This window comes from Bos mutus, chromosome 4, assembly GCF_027580195.1.
Source record: "Bos mutus isolate GX-2022 chromosome 4, NWIPB_WYAK_1.1, whole genome shotgun sequence".
NCBI classification, from domain to species: Eukaryota; Metazoa; Chordata; class Mammalia; order Artiodactyla; family Bovidae; genus Bos; species Bos mutus.
In genome coordinates, this window is record NC_091620.1 from 108,592,255 (window position 1) to 108,614,212 (window position 21,958).

At 42.5% G+C, this 21,958-nt stretch overlaps 1 protein-coding gene across 4 annotated transcripts in view; it reads left to right on the forward strand.

Annotated features, from left to right (window-relative positions):
* The window catches only part of CDK6 (cyclin dependent kinase 6), a 262,457-nt gene extending 241,532 nt beyond the window's left edge, over positions 1 to 20,925 (forward strand). For all 4 annotated transcript variants that reach the window (XM_070369850.1, XM_070369852.1, XM_070369851.1 and 1 more), the window contains exons 7-8: positions 4,382 to 4,517; positions 10,679 to 20,925. In XM_070369850.1, the coding sequence (XP_070225951.1) occupies positions 4,382 to 4,517; positions 10,679 to 10,825 (283 nt within the window). In that variant the 3' untranslated portion in view covers positions 10,826 to 20,925. The remainder of the gene's footprint in view (positions 1 to 4,381; positions 4,518 to 10,678) is intronic.
* The last annotated feature ends 1,033 nt before the right edge of the window (positions 20,926 to 21,958 follow it).

Sequence of the window (21,958 nt, forward strand, 5' to 3'; positions counted from 1 at the left end):
CCTTGAGAAGGTCACTCCGAACACTGTGTAGAGGACTCACCTGGTGCCCCGTGTCACATAATAAGCGCTTGTAAGAATGCCAGCTCTTCCTGTAATTCATCATTAGTTGCTTCATCTTTTTGTTCTTCGCCTGAGAAGTGACTTAGAGGTCCTTCCTTGTGCTCGAATTCCTTGGTTCCAGTCGTCTGTGACTTAGCTCCTTGATGATTTTCAGAGTGCGTGAAGTGTTTGCGTGTTTGTGCATGTGAGGCTGTGGATGCTTCTGTGTGTCCAGAATGTGAAGAAGAGGCTTTTCTTCTCACAGAGCATGCAATAGGGCATCCTTTGCCAAGCTCCATCAGGATTGGAGTGGCAAGAAAAGAAATGGGAGTTCTAGAGCCAAAAATGGTACATTGGTCTGTACCATTTGATAGGAATCCCCATGATTATTATGATATTCAGGCTGTAAAACTGATGAAAATTCCCCCTAAAGAAAAACATTATATTTTAACACTGTCTTCTCATGCATAGCTGCTGAGGACAGTTGGGATAAAACGGGAACCTGAGTTTGTTCTTTTGGCGACTAGAAGCAGCTGCAGCAGGCTTCTGTGAGCGCCAACATCACTGCTGAGTGTCAGACCCAGTGGCTTTAAGGCCTGAAAAACACATGTGCACCTTTTACTGTCTGGGGGCTTCCCAGGTCTAGGACAGGTGCCACAGTGACTGCTCCTGCCGCTGCTACCGTCCACTCTGTCGGAGGGACCAACTCAGGACCAAACTTGCGCGTGACTCTGCTTCTGGGTGTCCGCTTCTCCGGTCATTCAGGGATGAGCTCCCATCTGTTCTTGCCTGTCCCTGTTGAGTATGTTTTGTGTGCATGTGATCGTGAAGAGGGAACCGTGAGAGTCAGGCCTACCCGTGACCCTCTTGTTAAAAGCAAGAACACTCTTGACTGAAGCCAGCTTGCCAGACACCGAAGTCCTTCACCTGCTTTTCCTAGCTGACCCCATTTGGGTGTTCTGCCTGCCTCCAGCGCCCTTCTTACTGCTGGTGCCCCGAGTGCTTGAAGCCCATGAGATGGACCAGAAGGAACCTCTGACAAACACACTTGACTTGCTTCCAAGGGAAGCCAGTTCCACTTCTGGCCAGGGCCTGAGATCTAGGTTGTCCGCAGAAAAGAAGCCGTGACGCGCGATACGTTTTGTGCCTTTAGGTTTTCCTTCTTGACTTCTGGCCTTGTGTCGGGTCATGCTGTTCAGTTTCCTCCGAAGGCTTTCTTCACTTTGGCGTAGAGAAAGGGCAGTGCTGCACCCTAGCGGCCCTTGGAAGCACTTGAAAAGTCATTTCTGTCCCAGCCATTCATGCCATTTATAGGTTTTGTGGGCTTGCCTGGTGGCTCAGCTGGTAAAGGATCCACCTGCAATGAGGGAGACCTGGGTTTGATCCCTGGGTTGGAAAGATGCCCTGGAGAAGGGAAAGGCTCCTCACTCCAGTATTCTGGCCTGGAGAGTTCCATGGGCTGTATAGTCCATGGGGTCCCAAGGAGTTGGGACCAACTGAGTGACTTTCACTTTTGCAGGTTACAACCTGCTCTGTCAGTCTTTCCAATACAAATGTCAACTTTTAAGCCTTATATTCAGCTTGATCCAAATACTGAAATTCCATGCAAGCCCTTTTGAATGGACCTCTTAGAATTTCACAACACTCATGTATGGACCATAAAAGTTCATAATAGATATTAAAGTGAATATATTTGAAAGGGAAGCCATATTCACATTCTCTTAAGGGGGAAAACCTTTCTGTGTTTAGGAAGATTTATACTTTCAAAGGACAGCAAGTACTTTGAAAGTGAAACTGAGTGCTTTTAATCTGTGACATTCTAGAGCATTTTTAAGAGCAGAGTCATAGTAAAATGGAAATAAAATACTGAATTTGGAGTAAGTTCTATCCAGCCTCTGGGCTGAACTCTCTCTGTGTGGCTTTAACCATTCATTTTATTCCCCATCTTAAGTTTCCCCGCCTATATAATGAAAATAATAATATATCTAAACTATATGTCTCAGGAGGTGGTAGATTTTAAAACACTTTTAAAAGTTATTTATATACATGTAGGGACACTGTTTTTCTGAGAACTTTTGGCATTCAGCTGCCAACATTGCCAGATTTAACTCGACATAAATATATTCAAAACTGCACATAAAAAAAGATTTTCAATTTGTACTAAGAGTTGTTAGAATTGATTTCTAGGTAACTGGTAACAGTACACAAAAATATTGATATAAAAATGGCCAAAAAGCCAAAAATGAAAGAAAGGCAATGTTTTAAAGTCATTTAGTAAACATTCTTCTGTTCTTCCTCTGCCTGTCCCATTCTATCCAAACACACACACATTTTTTTAAAATAATTAATGGTAACGTTCTCGCTGTCTTCTTTTTATTCTTATTCTGGATCTTGCTATTAAATTTGTTTGTTGCTCAAGTTGTCATTTACCTTCATCTGTTTCAGTAACTGTGTGAGTCTCTCTATCTGCCTCAGTAACCTGGCTCTCCCTGCATGTCTGACACGGGTGGGGTAACAGTGACTTTCACCAGGCACCCTGTGGCAGGCGTCTGCTCTTCCCAGGTGAGACCTGTGGCCTGGGCTCTGTCGAGGTAAGAGAAGGGGAACAAAGTCCTGCAGAAATCTTGTGGAATTTACCACTACCTGTTCCTACACCCTGGAGACCCATTCAGGAGAACTCCCCAACCACACCACCACCCCGGCCTCTCAGGCCCAGCAAGTACTGGCCAAGAAGACTATAATGCAGGGTAGCACCATTTCTAACTGTAGTCAGAAAGTTTGCTCAGTATTTCAATAGCCATATATTCTGTCCACTAAATTTTAATTTTTCTTGTGGTTGTTGTTTAGTCGCTAGGTTGTATCCGACTCTTTGTGACCCCGTGGACTATAGCCCACCAGGCTCCTCTGTCCATGAGATTTCCCAGGGAAGAATACTGGAGCGGGTTGCCATTTCTTTCTCCAGGGGATCTTCCCAACCCAGGGATTGAATTGCATCTCTTGCGTCTCCTGCCATTGGCAGGCAGATTCTTTACCACTGCACCAACCAGGGTTCAGAATTAATCAGAGTCTATATGAGATATAAGTTCTTGCTTCCCCTGAATTTCCTTGTTCAACCCTACTTACTACCTGTATATAAGTTGTAAGGAACATCTATATAATGTATAAGTTGTATAAGGCCACAGACCTACTAATAGTTCTGAAGAACCTTAAGTCACACACCCACAGAACTCATCAGTTGATATTTTCAGTGTGTTGGTGACGCATTGCCTGCACATTTTAGATTAATAATGTTATTTCCCTCTTATGATACTAACGGGTAGTGCATTGATATTGATATGCATTGATACGCAGTACATTGATATTGATGTTGACAGATCCTGTGGGCCAGGCACTGTGCTGTGCATTTTACAGAAATCATTGCTGATCCTTAACACCACAGATTATTACCCTTGTCATATAAATAAAGACTCACTGAGACTCACAGAAGTTAAATAATTTGTTCTTACCTACCGATAAGGCAAGTTCAGGATGTGAACCCAGTTCTGCCTGTTTCCAAAGCTTGTGCTGCTTTTACATTGCTCAGTTCTTTCTCTGCATCTCTGATCCTAGGATGAGTCTCAGAGGAGACAGAAGATAACAGGGTTTTTAATGGATTGTTTGCTCACTTTGCAATACCAAAAAGTAATTCTATAAATATGTAAATAAGTTAAATTTGTAATATGTAAATATGTAATATGTAATAAATAAGTTAAATTTTATATTAAATGATAAAATAGTGTTTGTGTTACACAGAACTAACATACCTTTTAGCCTCATTTGGGAGGTCTGACTCTAATCTATGTAATTTCTGTTTGGGGACTCATTCTTTAACCCAAAATGCAACCAGGTTTACGTGTCAACACATCATGTTAGATGAGCATCCTAAAAGTGTGTCAACACAGGAGTGTTTGATCAGGACACAAAAAGCCGTCTGGGGCATAAGGGAAAACATGATGCGTCCATGCGGGTCTCCTTTGAGTATTTAGATCCTGGTCCGGCAGTGTTTCAGGGCTTATTGGTAAGTTTCCATTTCTGCGTGATCTCTTACATCTCACAGCTGCTGCCAGAGTGATTGCGTCTCTCTCCCCAGTGGCCTTTATAATTCTCCTGTGAGATTGCCCTCCCCCCAGGGTCACCATACTGCACTAGCACAGAGAAGAACCCTGCCGGTCACACAAGTGGGGACTCCTGGGCTCTGTGTTCCCCGGGCCCCTCCCTTAGGCTTCACCTCCTTCTGGAATTGGTAGAAAAATCGCTTCAGCACAGTAGCTCATGCTTACATTCACCTGTGGTTCTTTTGTAGCGTAATTGGACTCCCGGGAGAAGAGGACTGGCCTAGAGATGTTGCCCTACCCAGGCAGGCTTTTCACTCAAAATCCCCTCAACCAATTGAGAAGTTTGTAACAGACATTGATGAACAAGGCAAAGACCTGCTTCTGGTAAGTTCACACGATGCAGAGTTGGTCTTCTCTGCGCTCACGAATAGAACTCGTCAGCTAATATTTTTAGTGTGCTGGTGATGCATTGCCTACACATTTTAGATTAATGACGTTACTTCCCTCTTTTGATGATAATGGGTAATGCATTGATATTGATACACGTTGATATTGCATTGATACGCAATGAATTGTTACTGCTATTGAGAAGTCCTATGTCCGCACTGGGCGCTGGCCACAGCATCAGTTCAGCCTCACATGCCGCAGCCTCACAGGACAGAGCTGAAATCTCTCTGCAGCTTTCATTTCCACCCCCATGGCAGCTAGTGACTTTGGATTCTGCAGTGTCTTCAGGTCCTATAGAAAGGGAAAGAGTCTGATTCACACCCTTTCATTCTGCCGTTTTTTAATGTTCTTTTGAATGCAGCCTTAGAATCCTCTGGATTCGTCTAAACATATGCTTCAGTAGAAGTAAATATTATGTTTCCTTGTTTACACTTTCCTGCTACTTTAAGCAGCTTGTTTGGCATTCTAAATGTGTCTTTTCTTAAAACAGGCACATCTTTAGGAAGATGTTTTTCCAAAGGAACCAAATAGCAAGACTCCTTCCAGTTACTGATTTATTTAAGAAGTATTGAACGTGCCCTGCCATATAAAATACCTCACCAAAAACAAAGGTCTATGCCCTGTTTGAGACTCAAACTCATGTACTTGGCTTTGTACATAATTCCCTGTACTTGGAGACCAGGGCAATGTACCCCCTGGACTACTCCTGCTGTCTGGAACCCAATGAGTAGTAATGAGTGTATTCTTTACCAGCCAAATGAACAACCTTTGATATCTAGCCAAGAAAGTGCTCCTAGACTCAGAGGAGCCAGTGCTCCCATTCTGTCAGCGTATTACAAATTTTAGATACAGACCTAAGAGTCTATAAGTCCGAGGAGAAATGTTATGCTTCAGCTCTCTATGGACACAGCCATTGACTGGCCCGTTTGCAGAACCATGGATTTTTCCCAGTGAAAGCCCTAACTCCATCTTCACCTCATGGTGGCTCATTTGATGGTTAGGCAAAAGTTCCCTCCACTGCCCTATTCCCTCCCTGCTGTTTGTAAGACACTCACTGAGGACCTGGCCCGCATCCTTTGAGATAGGTTAATTAGAGAGGAGAACATTCACCTAGACAAGGGCTCACTGTATACCGCATACATACCCAGTGGTTTACATGCTATCGAGGAAATTTCTTCCTTGATTTCTCTTACATTTCACAGCTCATTTGGTGGGGAGAGGGGGTGTGATTCTAATCTTACGTAATTATTGTTTGGGGAATCGTTCTTTAACCCAGAATGCAACCAAGCATGTATTTGCATTACCTTAAGAAAAGGAGATTTGATGGATCGCTTCTGGTGGCTGCAGATGGAGAGCCATCCAGAGTATGTCACTGTTCTGTGCATCGCCTTCTCTTACCAATTCTGCTTTTCCCTGCCCTTCACTCCACCTCGTTGCTTCTTTTCAGTCCTGCTGTCTGTTCCCCTTAATATCAGCTGGTCCCTTGACTACCAGAACTCACTAATTCACGGATCCTTTCCTCTCCAGTCCCTCTGCGAGCATTTTTCCTGCCTTTGTTTCCTCCATCGGATTCTTACAGAGAGGAATCTGGCTGGCACACCTCACCCTTTTGCTGCCAAACCGTGGTATGGGTTGGTACCTAAGGCCAAGCTGCACTCCTAGCCCAATCAGCTATGCTGGGAGAGGGTGAGGACTACCCGATATAAAATACAGCCACCATAGGCTTTCCTTTTCAGCAGGAACTTTGAATGAAATGTTTCTCTTAGTAGAGGGTTCTGGGTAGAGAGTCACAATGATGAACAACTTTAAAGTAACCCACTGTTTCAGCTACTGGAACATCCAAAGACAGCCCCAAAGATTTCCTGGCCCCAACATCAGTAGGAATCACCAAGAAGAACTTAAAATTTAAAGATAACAGACAATCCCGTGTGTTCATTCAAGGTCCCCTGATAGCGGTGGTGGCTTTCAAAGTCAGACTACACGTGCTAATCTGAAGAAGTAGCAGGAGATGAAAAAGGAGCAAAGAAACCTACCAAAGAGAGAAGGAAGTCGGTAGATAAGGAGTGACAGCAGAGATTAGAAGAGCAGAGGAGAGGAATAAAGAGCAGAGGAGAGGAATAAAAAGCAGAGCTCAGACTCCCCTGGTGGTCCAGTGGTTAAGAATCCGGCCATCAATTCAGGGGGACGCAGGTTCGATCCCTAGTCTGGAAAGATCCCTCAAGCCACAGAGCAACTAAGCCCGTGTGCCACGACTAGGAAAGCCTGCATGCCTTAGGGCCCATGCTCCACAACAGGAGAGGTCACCGCAATGAGAAGCCTGTGCACTGCAGCTGGAGAATGCCCGCGTGCGGCAGAAAAGACCCAGCACAGCCAGCAGTCGATTTTTAAAAATTTAAAAAGCAGAGCCAGTAACATCGTGACCAGTTGAGGGTTAAGTGTGAAGCATAATATGCACAGATATTCAGGGAAAGGACAGTCCAAGACCTTAAACCTCAGAACTATCTAAAAGCTCTCACCGTTTCATCTTAGAGGGACAGAGCCAGAACTGTAAAGCTGAGAAAGCAGCCCATTCAGTACGAGAGAGGCCCCTGCCACCCTCAGAGTACTGTTCCTCTATTGAAAATGTTTTACTGAGGAGGGCAAGGGAAAGGAAAATTGTTGACAATTAACATGTTAAAGTTTAACGCTTTTCCATTTCTATCTGAAAAGAAGTCGACTTTATACAATGCTTCAGTCATATGTGTATGGATATATACATCAACATTTGTAAATACTCTTATGTAAATCTATAAGGAAAGTAGTCTGCAGTAACAAGACAGTTCAGGGGGAGAATTATTTTTAGCAACCCAAACCTATATATCTTTACAAGTTTTGTCCCGTTCATCGTGATTAACTTTGGAGGCTGGGTACGTCCTCCAGACATGATGCTCTTGTAGAAAAGAAGTTTCTGAGTTCTTGCTATCTAACTGCTTTCAGAGCCTGAGGTAGTACTTTTTTTTTTTTTTGATACTTGTATTCGTCTGCTTCTGCTGCGTAACAAACAACCAAAATAAATATCTCACTAGCATTCAGCAGTCAGCCTTTGCTCGTGGGTCTGCACACTGGCAGAGACAGCTCTGTGAATCATCTGAAACAACTCTTCTTCAGCCAGTGGGTCAAGTGCTGGTCTTCCCCACGTGTCGCATTCTGGGACCCAGACCAAAGGGACTTTGGCTCCCTGGGGCGTGTTTTTCTCATCATAGGAGGAAGGTGGGTCCTCCCAGAAGGGCAAGCAGAAACATACAATGCCCCTAACGGCCTAGGTAGGCTTGGCAAAGGTACCCTGCTATTTCTGTCCGTGTTCCATTCACTGATGAAAATTACACGGCCAAGGCCAACTTTAATAGAACAAACACTCCCCCAATGGAGGCAGAGAAGGAAAGAAAGGAAATTTGTGTTGGAAAATGATCCAGATCCACTGTAGTAGTCAAGTAGCAATTCCAAAAGCTCGTTTTAAGTCAATTATTTGGCAAGCAAATTATGTTTTTTTGCAGAAACAACACTATTACGCAAGAGTTTGAAATTAATTCTCAAAATAGCCAGTTGCTCTGTTGAAGTAGAGCAATAACAAGACTCAAGCACTTTTTCTAACAATATTTCTGTAGGACAAAGTGTGTTACAACCTCCAGCTTGAGATTCTCACACACAGGCCCCGCTGTAGGCTAAGGATTTCTCCTCTCTGCCACGCTCCCAGCTCTAAGCCATCAGTGTCGTGTGGGAACAGGGCTTCCTCCCAGATGATCCTCTAGGGATGTCTCTATCTTGGACATATTTCCACAACTTTTTTTTTTCCTTCTTTCCTATGTCCTGGGAATTAAACTAGCAACTTCCTTTTCTAGTGCCACTACGTAATTTTCTCCTTCTTGGACTCTGGGAAGAGAGAACTCCGGCTCAAGAATTTTGCCCCTGCTTTCCTGTCCTTTGAGAATTCAGCCCTTGTAAAGCTTTTCTCAAGATGTTTATTGCTATTAGAGACAGTAGAACAAGCTCCTTCCTCTGCTTGTTGTTTGGACCTAATTTTCAGAAGACAGGTTGGCATCCATGGACTGGTAGGGAGCTCAGGATAAATAAGATTTTGGGGGACCCAAAAATTCGCTTGACGTTAAGTGTAGAATTTTCTGTTTGTACTTTTCTAGGTCAGTTGTATTCAGCAGAGTTTTAGGAGTTGCTAATCCAATCAGGACTGTGAAAGACTCAAGGGCTCAGATTAAATGGAAGAGGTCTACATAATTGTGATGATGTTAAAGCTAGATTACATACAGCAGGGGTCCCCAGCCTCTGGGCCACGGACCAGTACCTGCTGTCAGATCAATGGTAGCATTAGATTAAAAATAAAGTGAAAGTGAAGTCACTCAGTCATGTCCAACTCTTTGTGACCCCATGGACTGTAGCCTATCAGGCTCCTCCATCCATGGGATTTTCCAGGCAAGAGTGCTGGAGTGGATTGCCATTTCCTTCTCCAAGATTAAAAATAAAGTGCACCATAAATGTAATTCCCTTGAATTGTCCCCAAACCATCCCACCCCACCCCCGTCCATGGAAAAACTGTCTTCCACGAAACCAGTCCCTGGTGCCAAAAACGTTGAGGACCACTGACGTGGAAGACTGAAATTCAGAGGCATTTCAGACCCCAGCCCACTTCAGCGGACACTGCCACAAGGATGGAGGAGCTGGCATAGCTTCTCTGCTCCTGGGAGCTCCTGGGGCGGTGGTGTGGACAGGTGGGGTGTTACTCATCGCTAGTTAGTGCTGACCACCTGCTGGGCATGCTGGAGGAGTTGCTAGAAGGAGAGGAGGAGGATCTGAAGAACAGGATTGCCTGGGATTGGAGTGCAAATGGAACTGAAATTAGAGGAATGTTAATAACTAATTGATTGTGTATTAGCAGCTTAGGAAGACAGATAGCTGCTTTCCTCCTTTCACCTTCTACCTGCACTTGGTCAGCAGCCTGAAATAGGGTTTAGTGACTTGAATTGAATGTAATGGTCTCCCTGTACGGCCACTGCTAGCCCCTATGGCACCTTGACATGAATTAGAAGGAAAGCACAGCCCTAGGGTGGGGTACATGACTTGCTAGTGGATCGGGATAATCAGGGTCTAGGTTCAGCCCTTACTTGTTGCCCCCTCCACTGGCCCTGTGTTCAGTAATTAGCCTTACACCTGAACAAGGCAACCCCTTTCCATTTCCCGCTGATGGATAAAACTTGAGCAGAGTGAAAAGTCAGGGTGAAGACTGACTATGGCACCAAGTTTGCTAGCATCAGAAAAATCACTTCCCTAACTTAGGTTATATGTATACTGTAATAAGGGCTTCCCAGGTGGCTCAGTGGTAAAGAATCTGGCTGCCAAGCAGGAGACCTGGGTTCAATCCCTGGTTCAGGAAGATCCCCATCCCTGGGTTGAGAAGATCCCCTGGAGAAGGGAATGGCAACCCACTCCAGTATCCTTCCCAGGAAATCCCATGGACTGAGGAGCTTGGCGGGCTACAGTCACACAGAGTCACACAGAACTTAGCAACTACACCACCACCACCACATGCTGTAATAATAATATGATTGAGTTGGAAAGAAATCTGGGTAGCTAACAGTCCACAAGCAACCCAAAAGGTGTTGCCTTTTGAAGCAAAAGGAGAAGAGGGCAGCAGAGGATGAAATGGTTGGATAGCATCACCGACTCAATGGACATGAATCTGAGCAAGCTCCAGGAGATAGTGAAGGACAGGGAAGCCTGGTGTGCTACAGTCCATGGGTCGCAGAGTTGGACACAACTTATCAACTCCACAACAACGTAAGATGAGTGCTCTCTACGTCGTTGTATTTAGTGTCCCTGAAAGTAGATATCCATTCTCATTATGCATGCTAGGTTGCTTCAGTTGTGCCCGACCCTCTGAGACGCTGGGGCCTGTAGCCTGCCAGACTCCTCTGTCCATGGGGTTCTCCAGTCAGGAATACTGGAGTGGGTTGCCAAGCCCTCCTCATAATACATGACAGTGAATAGATACGTAACTGTGTAAGCACATGGACAAGTTTTATGTCACTGTTATTTTTTCTCCATCACAGAAGTGCTTGACATTTAATCCAGCCAAAAGAATATCAGCATACAGTGCCCTGTCTCACCCATACTTCCACGATCTGGAGAGGCGCAAGGAAAACCTGGATTCCCACCTGCCGCCCAGCCAGAACAGCTCGGAAATGAATACCGCTTAACCTGCCTTGAGCTGATCATCCGGAGAACCTCCTTGGTGGCTGAGGGGTCCCCCGAGGAAGCCTTGCAGAGCTGTTGAGGATCACTGGCTGGAGACCTTCTAGCTGCTGTCTTCCGGATGGGCTCTGCTTCTCCGAGGAAACCACCTCGTTTACTGTTTTGAAATCAATGCAAGAGTGATTGCAGCTTTATGTCCATTCGTTTGTTTGTTTGTCTGTTTGTTTCAAGAACCTGGAAAAATTCCAGAAGAGAAGCTGCTGACCCATTGTGCTGCCGTTTCATTTTTTTTCTGATCTTGAATGCTGCCAGTGTGAAGTGAGCAACCTGGGCACAGCTGAGTGAGATTGTACATGTGATCTCTCTGTAGCTGCTGGGGCCTGATCTGGTACTTCTGAGGGAGTGTGTGTGCATGCGCGCGTGTGTGTGATTCTTGATCTCTTAAAAAGTGTTACTTTCTGTAAACAAGAAGAAGAGTTAAATTTTAAAGACTCAAAAGTGACCGCTAAATAACAGGTGTCTGTTGACTAAAGGAGATCCACCAAAATGGGCTTCTCAAATTAGAAAATTGAGCCTGTGTCCTTAGCATTTCTTTTCTGGTCAAAAGCAGTCAATTCACTAGTAGTAAAGGGTTCACCATCTAGGTGAAGTTTTATACACACAACAAAAGGAAAAAATAATTCTAGTATCTTTTAAGAAACCTGTTTCTGAAAGCACATGTTCTATTTACTCTTCAAAAAGCTGCATTTACTCCTTGTCATTTTAACCTGTATAGTATGCTTGATTGTTTCTTTTAAAGAATACCCTTATAAGCTTGCTGTAGATTTAGGGAGTGTACCTCAGCAAGGTAAAATTGTCAAAAAAAAAAGTAGAGAAAGCCTTTATTTCCTGGTTTGGAATTTATTTCTTTTTTTGGTTTTTGTTGTTACTTTGTTTTGGTTTTGATTTTAGGAATTTTCAGGAACTGTTTGCTTTTTGAGTTGGGAGGATAGTTCTCTGACTAGAGGCAGGAATGCCATGTAAGTTCTCCTCCACCTTTTACACTGTACTCCTGCAGTGCACTGCCTGATTTGCAAAGTGTACATCTTTATCTGTCCCTCAGCGTGTCTAATGTATTCCACTAGCCTTACACAGTTCATGACCGACCGCACAGGCTGTTCTCATGCATCTCCTCCTTTCTTTCTTCAATGAACCTTTCATCAGTAGTTTGATTCCGATGATGGCTTTTGGCTCCAATTCCACGATCCTAACAGAATCTCATGTGTTCTCCCCCTACTGCAATCTTCCTGGCGTTTACTGTTGTTACCTAGGCAGTGAGCAGGAGACTGGTTCTTCTCCATCACTGAGATGTAGATTGCTTTAAAGTGTTCCTTAGTGTTTTGCATTGTTATAGACTATATTGTCAGTGTAGCATCTGAGGGAACGTCCTGAACTATTTTTTAGGAATGTGTATTTACTCTGTAAAATTACCCATTCTCCATCCACCAGGCTGTGCTTGCTTCTAGTGCCCTACGCACATTCCCCGCTCCCTGCAGAGCCAGCCTGACCCGGGCGTTGTGAACAGCTTTACCGTTCCTCTTGCCGTTTTTCTCTACAGTACTTTATATCCCATGCCATCTCTGCCGTCTGCGTAGGTAGTGCTCAGTTGGCTCTAGTAACCAGAAGACACAGAGATGAAGTATCCTTTGGTAAGTTTTAGCTCCCTTGGCTTTCCAATTCACGTTTTGCGTGTATGCAACAGTTAGGCCATGTTTAGCATTAGGGTCTTCAAAGAATGGACGTTGCTTCTCTCAGAAGGAAATGTTCTATATGCTGTTCATGCATAATCAGGCCTCTCCGAGTTCTCCATTACTTAATATTGTATACGACTATCTTGAACAAGAGAAAAATTAGGAGACTTTTCTCTTTGAGAGATTTCTGGGTCGGGACCCATTCTTTTCTAATATATATGTATTGTTTAATATTGTTCTAATTCAATAACTTTAAGAGCAGGAAAATTTTTGCTAAAGCAAGCTATGAATGAGGAGATGGGCCATAAGAATGCTTTTTCCAGTCTTCCCTGTGACAGCATCGATTATGTTTTGTCATCACTGTAAATGCTTGAGATATAATGGACCCAGAACATTCGAGGCAAATGTACTTGTGGTCCCTCCAGATAAGTGGGGGGGACCACAGATAAATGAGTTCTGCCTTTCCTTTGGGGGTCAAAATAATAAAGACCAGGGGCCTGGAAATTGAATTTTAAAACACTGCACTGATCCATCAGGAGTTTTTCAGTGAGTATCCATGGTTAGAGTGAACATAACTTGGGTTTTGGCTTTTGCAAAAATTTTTCATAAATTCACTCAAGAAAAATGCAGCTGTTCTAAACTGGAATTTTTCAGCATTCTTTAGCATTTTAAACACGTAGAAAGTTCAATTTTTATTTCCAACATATGCTCCTGATTCATTTATTGGTGGCGTTTATAAAGAAAACTTCAAGCACGAACATTTAGAGACTTGCCAAATTACCCTGTGAGAGGCAGAGTGAGAGGGCTTTTCGTCCTCTGTGAACTCGTTAAAGAGTCTGTCCCCAGCTCCTCCATCCTGGTGGCTGTTGCACTTGAGTGATTACTTTTTTGTTTTCTGTCTCTCACATCCGGCTCACCACTTCTGAGACACAGATCCCACACATGCACCTTTGCCATTAGGGCACTTTGAATCATAGAGCAGAACACAAGCTTACTGAATGCGGCTTATTCTTCTGTGACATATGGTTTCAGACGTCTTTGCCAAAAGCTAGGCAGTGATTAGCTGAAAAGGTCATATTGCTCCAGGGTTACACTGAAGCCGCTTATAGCACTAAGAAACAGGATGACAGACTTGAAATCACATTTGAATTTCTTACTAGAATTGGGACAAGAATATTTGCCCGATCGTTTCTGTGTATTTCGATCTAGCGGCCCACGCATGGGGAACTGCTGTGCCAGGGTGGACTTGTAACAACCTACATGTAAAGAGTCCATTTAAGCATCATAAGCTCTCACCTGGCAAAGGTAATAAGGCTGTACCCTTATAATCTTAAAAGCACAATCCCCAAGAGCTTGTCAGAACCCAGTGCACTGGAGCCTCCCACTTGGCCTCCCCCTTTGAAGTGGATGGAAACTCAAGGAGCGGAGAACCTGTTTTGGAAGAAAGCTCCAGGCCATTTTAGCCCCCTGTGTTCTCATGCTTTTCTCTCAGGAAACACACATTTTGAATGACTGACTTTTCACTTAGCCTCAGGTGACTTATACTAAAAATAGTTCAAAATATTCACCTGATTCTCAGCCTCTTCATTTTGAGTAAAAATGAAAATTTCAGAATGCATGGGATGTTACTATCTTAAATAAAGCACAGATCTTTTAATGGAGAAATTTATGATATGACTCCAGAATGTGATACTACCCATCCTGGTGAGAAAAAAACTTAAATATGACCAAACTTTTGAGTCTTAAATAGTGGATTTAAATTGAGTTTTTAACTAACTATGGCTACTTCTCTTAAACAGGGGTACCTATAAAAGTCAGTAATGACAATTCTTATTCCTTAATAGAAATTAAATCATGTATGCTTCCTAATATCATAAACATACCAAAATTCTTCTCTAAAGAATTGCTTCTCTTTTTAAGTGACTTTACTATAATTTTTATGATAAGCACATGAGAGTGTCTCATTTTCCAAAAACAGGCCAATGTTGCATAGGTAGGTGTAGGAAAGAATAATGTTGAAAGTTAATAAGCCACTGTAGTTACTTAATTGTGTTAGTGCAATTTCTTGGAACGGAAATAATTGAATATTATATATTCCAGATATTGATAGAATTCAAAAGAATGCTTAAAGACATAAAATAGTGTGTTTATAAAAATAAAGATGCGATTATTTCTAAATTTTTTAAAAACCAGAAGATACTAGGCAGTGGCTAGAGGAAATTCTGGAGAAAATGAAGGTATTCAAAGAAGGATAGTTTCAAAGTTATGTGTATTTTATTTAAAGTCACCTGGCGGCTATGAACGTGATATGGTCAAAAACAAATATTATGGAAAAGCCATTCCAAACAGTTATCATTTCAAAGGTTGAGCTAAGCAAGCTAAACCACCCCTATTCCTTCCACATTTCATGGGAAGAAGCAGCCACGTGAAGCTACTCTTGTGCAAGCCTGAAAATGTTCGTTGTTAAAAACAATAAATTTTGTAAAGGTACGTGTTTCCTATGCCACCAAGATTTTTGAAAACTTGTGAAACCTAAACCGTTTATCATGTGCGTTCAGTACATACAGACACATGATGAGGAAGATAATTACGTGTTCCTTCCCTACAGTGGAAAAACTTCAGGCTCCCATAAACCTGCCAAGCAAGTCCCCAGATAACTGGCAGTGGTGTCTCCCTCAAAGGCATAAGCAGATAGTATTTCCACTTTTTTCTCAATGTAATTTTCAACCTGGTTTTATTACACACCTATATCTCAAGCATTTCTAGTTTGTCCTTTTTCAGAAAATAAACCAAAAATATTCCTTTGGCCTTATCCATCTTCTGACCTTTGTTAACAACAAAAAATGGAGAAAGAGGAGGGGTCTGATTTTTCAATGTTTTCCTCAGTTGTTTTTGTTTTTTAAATGAAGTGCAAGCCAGCTTTTTAAATGTGTTCTATTTCTTAGCATTCCCTGAGAGTTAATTGAGATAAAAGAATGGACATCCATCAATATATTTTATGTTTTCTTAATAACTGGTGCTCTGGCCTTTGAGAATATAACAAGACTGTCCTGAAAATAAACACAGTTTCCAACTGTCTAGTTAAATACTAGTACAGCAATTTGAAGTCAAAATGTTAGGAAAGGGAAGTGATTTTTCTTTCACATGTCTGTTTTTAAATTCACATTGTCCTAAGGGATGGCCTTTCTTGTTTTATTCTAGTATATTCCACAAGGTGGCACTTTGAAGGGGGGTATGGAATCTGAGTGACGCCTCTAACTTTATTTTTCTGCATATGTTTAACTTTTGCCTAGCACTTGTTTTTCAGGATGATTCATAGTCCTCACAATGTTCTATAACTTAGATATTTTAACTGTCAGCTAAGTTCTGAACAGTTGTCTGCAAGTACATTGTTCTTGAGGATGCATAAGACACCCATTTTGATTATTTAAGTGTATGATGAAAGCCTAGTTGTTAATTTGTTCATGAAACATTTTTTGAGGTAACTCATTACCTCACATTTCCACGTCCAGAAATTAGAAAGTTGGACAGGCTTATTACTCAACAGGCAACACTCAGCTGTGAATAGGATAGTGTTGTTAGGAGTGTAAGACTCCTCCAGAGGCGTCAGGCACAATATGTATATCCCATGTCAGCTGCTTTCCCATTGCCCTGGTGGCCATTACACCATCCAATTTAAAAACCCTAACTAAAAAAATCAGATGAAGACACTGTTTAAGTGACACATCAGCTACTAAATAGACCAAATTATTTTTTCAAAGATCTGCTATGCTGAAACAGAGCCCTAAAATACTAAAAGACCTGCAAATTTGTATAGTCACAAGTGTAAATTCACAAGATATTCTAATTTTTAAACATTTTCTTTAAGCCTAAGAGCTAATAACTTAGGAGTATATCTACATTAAGTGATGTCTCCATTTGTGAAGTTCCTTGGCAACTTCATGTTATAAAAATATATGTTTTCATAGACTTTTGTTTTAACTCACAGATCTGCTCAGACACCATTATCCACCTGATGATTTTAGTCAATTTGAGAAGTCATTTTCTTCCGTAGTGTCACTGAAATTTAGAAGGAAGGAAATTACATTATTTTTCCAGCCTTCCCTTAGCAGAACCCAGCGGAAGGCCGTTAATTCCTTCTGAGTGGCAGAAACTCCATAGTCCCTGCTTCACTTTTCTCCGGAGCAGCCAGCTGGCTAGTCTCAGTAATTTATACTGAATCAAAATACCACACCCATTAGGTGCTGTCAAATCTTCGGCCTGTCCATCTTCTTAAAATCCCATTGAAGAAGATTCCAGTTTAAGTCCCTCAGTGGAAGGCCGAATTCAAACCTCCAGTCTGTTATCATTTGGGCCAGTCTGAACCCTATTTACTTCTGTTCAAAACCTCCCTCCCACCGAAAAAGCCTTCCCGTGCGCTGCACCGTCGCCCCGCCCCTTTGGCCGTAGAGTGTCAGTGGGCGGGGCTGACCGAGACCCGCCCACCGCTCACCTATTCGTACCTGATGTTGATGTACAGACCCGGCAGGATACTGTCCGAGGTCCGTGTGCCCTGCTGCTGTCTCAGAGGCATCTGTTCTGCAGTCTTAGGAAGTAAAATGTCCCTAGAGGCAAACGATGTCTTCTGTGCATAAATAAGTACAACACAATTCTCCGAAAGTTCGGGTATAAAGAGATGCTACTCTATCAAGCTATCTACCAGGCATCTCTCAAGCTCTAAGCTCTGCTTTTTTTTTTTTTTTCTTCCTAAAAGAAGATGTATAATTACAGGAAAGATTTTTTTATTTTTTTATTTTCTATCATTCTACATATATGATGGCAAAAGATATGCCTGGAAAAGTTTTGTTTGGAAAACTTATTTTCTGCTTCATCCTCGGTTGGCAAAAGCTCCTAACTCTTTAGTTTCAAACTTTTTCTTTCTCCTTTTTCTTTGTCAGGTAAATAAAGGTATGTGAGCAAATTATGTTATGTAGGAAGGAGACTCTTCTGTTTAGAGGAACCTTTGATGTGAATTGTTTTGTCAAACAACCCCTTCCCTATTTAAGGAGTTTGGGTTGTCAAATGTAGTTTTTCTTAAAGGGGACACATAACTGCATAATGCTGTAAAGAACTATGATTGTAGCACTAATCAGCAAGCGTAAAGCCACAAGTTATATCATTTCTAACTCTGTGGTTTCTAGCCAAACCCATTGAAGTGCTTAGGTTACAGTCCTGAAGAGACCCTTTATACCCTTACTTGAAAGTTTCTAATCTTAAGTTTTATTAAATGCAATAATATGTATTAACTAGCAATATTTGTGTGATCACCAGCAACTCTGAATTTGACCTTGAAGTCTCTGGATAAGGAAAATAGATCCCAGCAGTAATACATATCTTGAACCCTCTGCCCCCACCAAGTATATTGTATATCTTGCCATTTTGGTCCTGTGATTGCAAGAAATGTATACGGGAATATTTTAATTCCTTAACTTACTTTGTATTCATTTTATTTTTCTATGACCAGTGATAAGTGTGTTAGTTAGCACATGGAATGAATAGCATCAGCTACTCCTAGGATCAGCACTTAACACGGTGGGAAATTTTTATTCCAAGTTGTTCTACATTTGCATAAATTATTTCTATTATTGTTCATGTATATTATTTATTTCAGTCACACTAGGCCTGTGAAAGTGCAACAGAAGGCAGACTGCATTAGGATTTGCATTTAATGCTCATTATCATGGTCTTGATGGAACTAAGAAAATTAAAATTAAGACTAAGCCCCCAAGTAAGCTGCATGCATTTTAACATGATTAGTAGAATTTAAGTCTATAGAGATAGCATTTTTTGTGTCTAGGTGTTTTATAAGTGTGTAAAGGAATTAAAGCAAAGGACTTTGTAGTTGTTCTCTTGTCAAGTATGCATATATTATGGTGTGAAATACAGCAAAAATTAAAACTGCAGATAGCAAAGCATCAAATAAGGCCTTCAGTTAGAAACTGTGCCAAGTGGTCATCATAATAGATGGCAGGTAGAGACAGATGCCTGGTTGGCGCTTCCGCTTAGCTGGCAGAGAGAAGAAGCACCTCCCCCCCCAACTAGATCTGTGCCCTCGTAGGTGTTGGGTACAGTAGGGGGAACAGGTAGCCCTGTTGAAAGGAGACCAGTGTGTGAGTTTTCTGTAGAAGCAGAACTGCCAACCTGTGCCATGAGGCTTCCAGAACGTGCCAGATGGGAGAAGTCCAAGGTTGTGTGCTTCAAGCAAGGTGGTTTTGTAGAGAAGCACTGCAGTCTGGTCACTGAAGCAAAGAAGGGCTGCGGGTACGTTGTCAACAATGGGATCTTAACCACCAACAGTCCCTAACACATCAAAAGCGTGTTGCATGTCTGCTATTTTAAGTTTTGACCTGAGGGTTACAAGGCAAGTGTTTTGTATAGAAGAGCAGTATGTGTTAAGAAAAGCACAATGTCGGTTCCCATAGAGTGCAGAGTAGGACTAGAGGATTTTATAGGCTTATCATTTCTGAGATGTGTTAAAAAAAAAAAAAAAAAAAAGCACGTTTTCACCTTAAAATGTATTGGTGTTTCTGCACTCCTATAGGGCCTAGTTAAAAGTTTCTTTTAGATTTCAGCAAGGCTGTTGCAGCCAGGGAGTTATTGTTTGCTTTTTTTTTTTTTTTACTTATTTTTATAATAGAAGATGTTTTTAAAGTAGAAGAAAATCTTAATTAGGGCTTCTGACTTGTTGGTTTCTGTGTTTGAAATCACGGTTCTGGAGATGTGGGGATTGCACATGCGCATGTCAGATACTGAGGCTGTGTGCGCCAGCCCAGGAGAACAGAGGCTCCACCAGCCTCTGTATCCTTTCCTCGCTCCCTCGGAAGTGCTCCCTGCCCCCTTCCTGACCTATCCATCTGCTGCCCCTCATCCTCCTCTGCTGTACTTTGGGGTCAGGGACTTGACGAGAGATGCTTTAAGCATCCTAGGTATGCCTGTTCAGGCTTGGCCACCATCCCTATGGCCATAGTTCTCAAGAGAAAGTTCCCGGTGCTGAACACAGAGAACAGTCAGGACACCAATCACAAATGCCTTCTAGCCTCTTCGCATGGATCTTGATTTTTAAACCCAGTCATTCTACAGAGCATTCCGTTTCTGCTGTGGTGCAAATAGAAAAACTAACCCAAGAATATAAAGCACATTCCAGGCTGCTGTTTTCTGTCCATCTACAGGCTGTCCTTTCACTGTATTTCTTCATACTTGAAACTCATTCTGCTATTTTAGTATCAGGTACAGACGTATAAGGGTGCATGTTCCTTAAAGGTGCAAAACAACTCTCATTCCGTTTGCTCATGTTGCTACAGAATGCTCTGTTTCGGTGCTTTGGGTTCAGCAGGTCAGAGAAGCAGTGCAGAAACTCACTGCCGGGGACACAGTTTTACACGAATGTTGGCAGGTGGCTTTGTGGTAGATATGACTTCCACTCTTCTCTCTATCCACAAGATGGAGAGTTCCCACACTGGTCAGGCAGGCTCACCGGGGTGGCCTTCCTCACAGGGTCCACAAGCCCTGTGCTCTCCCCAGGTGTGGGTGCAGCGCACCTCTCCAAAAGCAGGGGCCTGCCTACATACCCAGGTCACTTAGCCCTCAAAGAGAAATGACCTCGGGTGTAGACAGGAGAATGGAAAGAGCCGTCTCACTCTATAGGCCAACCTCATAGAAAGCCCTCCTGAGGCAAAAAAAAAAACAGAAAAGAAAGAAAAGGAAAAAAAAGAGAAAGCCAATCTGTAAAATTACCCTCCTTCTAGTGCCCTGAGCTGAGTGATTTTGCTTCCTTCCTTTTAGCTAGATGAAAATATAGGTCAGTTTAACTAGACTCTTCCTTCCGGAAGAGGAAAATAGAAAAGTAGGTATTTGTGTCATGTGAGATATGGAATCCAAGGACCACCAAAACTTACATTAAATACCCCCGTTGCTAGCAATCTGTTCCAAATGAGCTCAAGTAAGTGGTGCATGATGACCCGGGTTGCTGAGGGCAAAGGTAGGTCTCCTAGCTCTTACTCTTAAGACTTGTTTGGAGAGGAACTACCAGTGGTGACTGAAGCGATGGAATGTGTCGGAAAATTCAGAGGGTTACAGATCAAGAATCCTTTGGAAACTGGATGTCTTACTGGGTGCTAGAATGCAAATTTAGGTATTTATTGTCAGGTAATGGAATTCATTGTTTTTTAAGAATTGGTGTTGAAATGTCATTGTCCAGTTCATTGTTTTCACTTATGCACAAGCTGAATTGAGGCAAAAAGAGACAATAGTTTGTATATTTGTCATATCTTTTGTATTTCTTACAATAAAACTCTTGGTAGCAAATAAAAATAATAAAAACAGCAATTTTGACCTGCTTTATGGGAGATGAATTATTATTCTAGTTATTTTTCTTTTTGCTTAAATGTAAATGTAATCCTTGTGAGTAAGGTAACATAATTGGAAGTTTTAGCCGAATATGTTTCAAATTTTTAAGAGGCTCCTTTTTAGGCTTCAAATGTGAAAAAAGTAGCTACTCATTGAACTTAAAATTTCTATAACACATACTTAGTAAGCTCTTACTAGTCAACTGTGGTAATCACTGAAGACCCAAAAATAAGTAAAGCATGAGCAGTCCTTTCTGAAACTTCCAGACTGAGACTATGAAAAAGGTTTGTGTAACCAACTGCTGATAACCTGGGGAGGAACAAATATTTCACATTGGAAATGTTGCTTGCACCTGCGTGCGTGTGCGCTCAGACCTGTCCAGCTCTGCAACCCCATGGACTGTAGCCCGCCAGGCTCCTCTGTCCATGGAATTTTCCAGGCAAAAACACTGAAGTGGGTTGCCATTTCCTCCTGCAGAGAATCTTCCCAGACCAGGAATCAAACCTACATTTCCTGCATTGGCAGGCAGATTCTTTACCACCAAGTCACCTGGGAAGCAGAAATGGTGCCTGAGTGGACTGACAATAAAAGTTAATGCTGGTCAGTCACGCAAGGAGAAATATTTTGCGTCTGCAGTGGCCTGCAGTTACGAAATAGCAGATGGGAAAAGGCAGGAGATTGGTGAGGCTGCACCTGGAGCGGTGGCTTTTAAGCTTTTGGATCATAACCTATGGAAAGAAATATAACGGAAGAGTGTGGCTGGTGTGCACTCACACACGACACGCACTGAAACACACACACAGACACGGAACAAAAACGGAACACTCCACTGCGATACTGTGTCCCACACAGCGATACTGTGTGTCCCACACAGGAGTATGGCTGGTGTGCACTCACACACGTATACACACACAGACACGCACTGGAAACACTCCACAAAGCGATACTGTGTGTCCCACACAGGAGTATGGCTGGTGTGCACTCACACACGTATACACACACAGACACGCACTGGAAACACTC